The sequence below is a fragment of the Lactuca sativa genome, chromosome 7, assembly GCF_002870075.4.
Source record: "Lactuca sativa cultivar Salinas chromosome 7, Lsat_Salinas_v11, whole genome shotgun sequence".
Taxonomy (NCBI): Eukaryota; Viridiplantae; Streptophyta; class Magnoliopsida; order Asterales; family Asteraceae; genus Lactuca; species Lactuca sativa.
Window position 1 is genome coordinate 24,233,933 of NC_056629.2, and position 4,824 is coordinate 24,238,756.

Below are 4,824 nucleotides of genomic sequence, written 5' to 3' on the forward strand. Positions count from 1 at the left end.
TCAGTTTATCACAAACCTGTTTTCCAACTACAAAATTCGTCAATTTCATTGTCGTTATCCACTTTTGGATAGATGAGTATATCTATATACACATTCATGTTTTGCCTATTAAAAACTCTCCTACTAAATTAACTTTCTATATACGTGTCCGCAAACAAAATTGTTGTTTTTTGTCTAAAACTTTGATTTTTTTTCAATGGATTATTGTTAAATCGAACTTATGCAGGAATTGTCAAGAAGTAAAATGACCTTAAATGATCTATGAATATGATCAATCGATTATTGATTATCAATATTCTGTTTTCTAGCCTATTTTCTAATATGGCTCGGTCCAATCTGAGATCGGACTGATTTAAAGGTGAAACAAGACAAATAAACGACCCATGTCCCATGATGTGGTCATGTGGTGATTTTTGCAATTGGGTTTCGGGTCGGACCAGAGGGTTCTTTCTTTGGATTAAATGGGCTTTATCCCCAAATGGAATTTGGGAGCCCTAAGTTTATCAATTAACCGTGGATTGATCCATCAAATACAAACACTCATCCGATTTCCTTCGTATAAGATACAAATTTGATCAAATTTTCCCTTTTGTTTAAAGATTACATCAAATCGATTTCCTCTCCTTTTGGTTTCCAAATTCCGTGTTTCATCGATAAAGATGTTGGAGAAGATCGGATTGCCTCCGAAACCATCGCTGAGAGGAAATAATTGGGTGATCGATGCGACACATTGCCAAGGATGTTCTTCCCAGTTTTCTTTCATCAATCGCAAGGTTTGATCGGATTTAACTTACCTACTTTTACGACTTCAAAACTTTTAGTACACTTTACACCCTTGTTCATATTTTGTCTTGAATCGAGGGAGATCGATTGTTAAATTTTGCTTGAACTTGATGGAACTTCCTATCAGCTCCATCGTAAAATCCTAGTTGACTTCTCAAAGTCAATTAACTACGATCCGCCTTCGAACTTGACATGATTCAATCAATATTTGGAGAATCGTTATAAACACATTGGAGAATGCAACAAATACTAAAAGGAGTTCAAAAATTGAGCTTAAACTTGTTTAAATGAACTAAAAACGGATCTGAACTACTTTGCTATTTGGGACTTGAATTCATATGATGACTTATAGTACTCTAAGGTCTAGATTACACTAATAACTTCGATGATCACTAGCATTAGCCAAGACTCAGATTGAAAATCGTTATTAGATAATCATATTCTATTAAAAAGGGTAATTCTTAAACATGCATAAGCCGGGTGCATTTGTTCTTTGAGTTTATGTAGTATGTTTTTTCACTTCTGAGGAAATATTCTTTAGTAGTAGACATTATTAGCAAGTTCTTGGTTGCTTTTCTCAGTTTACGCATTTCTTTTTCAGTTTCTTATCAGTTATCTGCTTTAGAATCATATCAATACTTAATGGTGATGTATGCATATATGTGAATATGCAGCACCATTGCCGAAGATGTGGAGGCTTGTTCTGTGGCAGCTGTACCCAACAAAGAATGTACTTAAGAGGACAGGGTGATTCACCTGTTCGTATTTGTGAACCCTGTAAAACTTTAGAAGAGGCAGCTCGTTTTGAAATGCGGTATGGACACAAGAATAAAAGTAGAAAAGGTCAGTTTTGTATCTTTTTTTTTGTCCAATTCATACAGGGACTCACTCTCTTTTCTCCTCTATGCAAAAGACATGAATGCCCTCCTCATAAAGCATGTCTAGTTCGTTGTAACAAACAGGGTGTTTTGGTCTCTTTTGCAGGGGCTTCAAAACTTGCATCTGATAATGAAGATGATCTCTTAGGAAACGAATCAATTTCATCAGAAAAAGGATCGGTTCACTTGCGTCCAAGTGCTTCATCTTCGAATACTGACATGGAGGTTGACTTTGAGTCAACTACTCCTGAAGAACTGAGACAAAAAGCTGTTGAAGAAAAGAAAAAACATAAAACTCTAAAAGCAGAAGGAAAGCCAGAAGAAGCATTGAGAGCTTTCAAAAGGGGAAAGGAGCTTGAAAGACAAGCGGGAGCTTTAGAGATTGAATTAAGGAAAAACCGGAAGAAGGCTCTTTCATCCACAAGTGTAAATGAAAACTCAAAAGCTGGAATTGAAAAACAACCGAAACAAAAAGATGATCTTGTTAATGAACTCAGAGAACTTGGATGGTCTGATCATGATCTTCATGATGCTGATAAAAAACCAGTCAACATGACTTTGGAAGGAGAATTATCGACCCTACTTAAACAAGTCTCTCAGAAGAATCCTAAAACCGAAAAGGGTAATGTTGGAATTGACAAATCCGAGGTTATTGCTATTAAGAAAAAAGCACTCGCCTTTAAGCGTGAAGGGAAGCTCACTGAAGCGAAAGAAGAACTCAAAAAAGCCAAAATTCTTGAAAAACAAATCGAAGAACGGGAATTGTTGGGCGATGATTCCGATTCCGAATCCGATGACGAGTTCAAGTCATTGATGCGTAGCATGGACATTGATAAACAAGACATTTTAGCATCCGGGAATGACCGGAATCGGAATCACAACATTGATGTTGACTTTAACTTTGACTTTGACCATCAACCCGATTTTGATGTGACCGAAGAAGATATGGACGACCCTGAAATGTCGGCTGCTTTGCAATCATTAGGGTGGACCGAAGATCATTCGGTCAATGATGACGTGGCGGTGTTAACTGAAAAAATACAATCTTTAAAAAGAGAAGCATTAATCAAGAAACGAGCGGGTCAAACCGATGAAGCATTGGCACTTCTGAAAAAGGCTAAAATGCTTGAGAAAGGAGAAAATAATGATCCGGGTGCGTCATTAGAACTTGATTCGGGCCCGAAACCGGGCCCAAAAACAGGCCCAAAGAGCAAGTTAGCAATTCAAAGAGAGCTTCTTGCCTTAAAGAAGAAAGCCCTTGCTTTAAGAAGGGAAGGAAAAGCTGACGAGGCAGATCAAGAATTGGCAAAAGGGAAAGCTCTTGAAGAGCAAATTGAAGAGTTGGAAAGTGGCCCGAAAGTCAAACCTCCGGTCAAGCCCATTGACTTTTCAACACCAATGGAGGTTGAAGATGAAGATGAGGATGTAACTGACATGGATATGAACGATCCATCTTATTTATCACTTTTACAAAACCTCGGTTGGCAAGAAGAAGAAAAAGAAGTTCCCAAAGTCAAAGCTGTTGACTTTTCAACACCAAAACCAAAAAGTAAAAACGAGATTCAACGGGAACTATTGGCCCTAAAACGAAAATCCCTCGCTTTGAGACGTGAAGGGAAGGTTGATGAGGCGGAAGAGGTTTTACAAAAAACAAAAGGGTTAGAAGCGCAATTAGCCGAACTCGAAGGACCAAATCAAAATTTGGACCAAAATATCGTTGAAAAAACGGAGCCTCAAACTGTTGAAGTTAGGGTAGAAGAAAAGGCACCAGCTTTGGTAACTAAGTCTACCGAGTCAACCGAGTCAGCAGAGTTGGGATCAGTCCAGGAACGGGTGATGGCTCACAAGAGAAAAGCACTTAGCTTGAAAAGAGAAGGAAGGTTAGCCGAAGCCAAGGAGGAATTGAAGTTGGCTAAACTTTTAGAAAACAAAAACCGAGACATGAACACGGACACAGACATGGTGGATCGAACCCCGGGTCCGAGTCCGGTTCCAGTTCCGGTTACTAGTGAACCGAGTGGTTCAATTGCTATGGAACCGGAAGGAACCAGCGAGAGTTCACCACCACCATCGGTGAAATTATCGTCTCGGGAGCGGTTCAAATTGCAACAAGAATCTTTGGGGCATAAAAGGAAAGCATTGAAGTTGAGAAGGGAAGGGAAGAATGAGGAGGCGGAAGCCGAGTTTGAATTGGCTAAAAACCTCGAGAGTCAGCTCGAGGCTGCCAGTGAGGCGGTGAAACCGCCTCCTGGTGATGATGTGGGGGTTGAGGATCTTCTTGATCCTCAACTTTTGTTTGCTCTTAGGGAGGTGGGGATAGAAGGTGGTGGTGGTGCTCGGCCTTCGCCGGAGAAGGTGGCGGTGAAGAAGGTTGAGGTGGAGGCGGTGGCGGTGGCGGTGGTTAACAAGAGTGAGAGGGTGGAGTTGGAGGAGGAGATAAAGGCAGCGAAGGTGAATGCGGTGAAGTTGAAACGGGCGGGAAAGCAAGGGGAGGCGTTGGATGCTCTTAGACGTGCTAAATTACTTGAAAAGAAGCTGAATTCTTTGAGTTGATCGTAAAATTTTAATGTTATGAGGGGTTCTACTATTATTTTACTGGAGAACAGTATATTATTGTATGGATATGCCATTTTTGACTTAGAAATGCACATATTATATTTATATACTATATATGGTTAAAAAAGCATGTAAAAAATTTCACTTATTTTTTACACAACCATAAGCGCTTTTATAAAAGTGAATTCTTTTGTCTAATTTTAAACTACCATTTCTTTTATATATTTTTTCTACAATTTAATTACTTAAGAAATCGTTTCTATTACTTAACTGACCAAAAAAAAGAAATTATTACGTAAGATTAAACTAGATTTTTACGTGAACTATGTCTTAGCCATTGTACATACATACATTTTCCACATCAAGGTGTGGCAGTACTACCATAGTTATTCTACAACTCTTTTCCAAAAATAACATTTGCACATAGTTTGTATTCCGGATCATAAAAAGAAAGAAAACGGGCCAATAGACAATTTTTTGGAGGTGTTTTACAAAAAAATAGACAAGAAAATGGTTGTATCCACATAACCGTAACTCTGAGGAATTAGTCCTTCAAAAAAAAAAGTTGAAGAACAGTTATGCCGAGCTTCCTTCGAGGAATCAATTC

General features: G+C 38.7%; 1 protein-coding gene across 2 annotated transcripts; it reads left to right on the forward strand.

Annotated features, from left to right (window-relative positions):
* The first annotated feature begins 495 nt into the window (after positions 1-495).
* On the forward strand, positions 496-4,329 carry LOC111907048 (uncharacterized). 2 transcript variants are annotated; one of them, XM_042896201.2, is made up of 3 exons: positions 496-773; positions 1,385-1,626; positions 1,768-4,329. In XM_042896201.2, exons 1-3 carry the CDS (start codon positions 721-723, stop codon positions 4,212-4,214), a joined length of 2,742 nt encoding a protein of 913 aa, XP_042752135.1. In that variant the 5' UTR covers positions 496-720; the 3' UTR covers positions 4,215-4,329. The 2 variants fall into 2 exon arrangements, with proteins under 2 accessions (XP_042752135.1, XP_023758611.1); XM_023902843.3 differs by having other exon boundaries at positions 497-773; positions 1,458-1,626.
* The last annotated feature ends 495 nt before the right edge of the window (positions 4,330-4,824 follow it).

Excerpts from the sequence above, each read along its gene's own strand:
- LOC111907048 (XM_042896201.2), top strand. The coding sequence starts at position 721 with ATGCGACACATTGCCAAGGATGTTCTTCCCAGTTTTCTTTCATCAATC. Across the intron at positions 774-1,384 it reads TTTCTTTCATCAATCGCAAG|TTTCTTATCAGTTATCTGCT; the intron begins GTTTGATCGGAT and ends TTTCTTTTTCAG. Across the intron at positions 1,627-1,767 it reads CAAGAATAAAAGTAGAAAAG|GGGCTTCAAAACTTGCATCT; the intron begins GTCAGTTTTGTA and ends TCTCTTTTGCAG.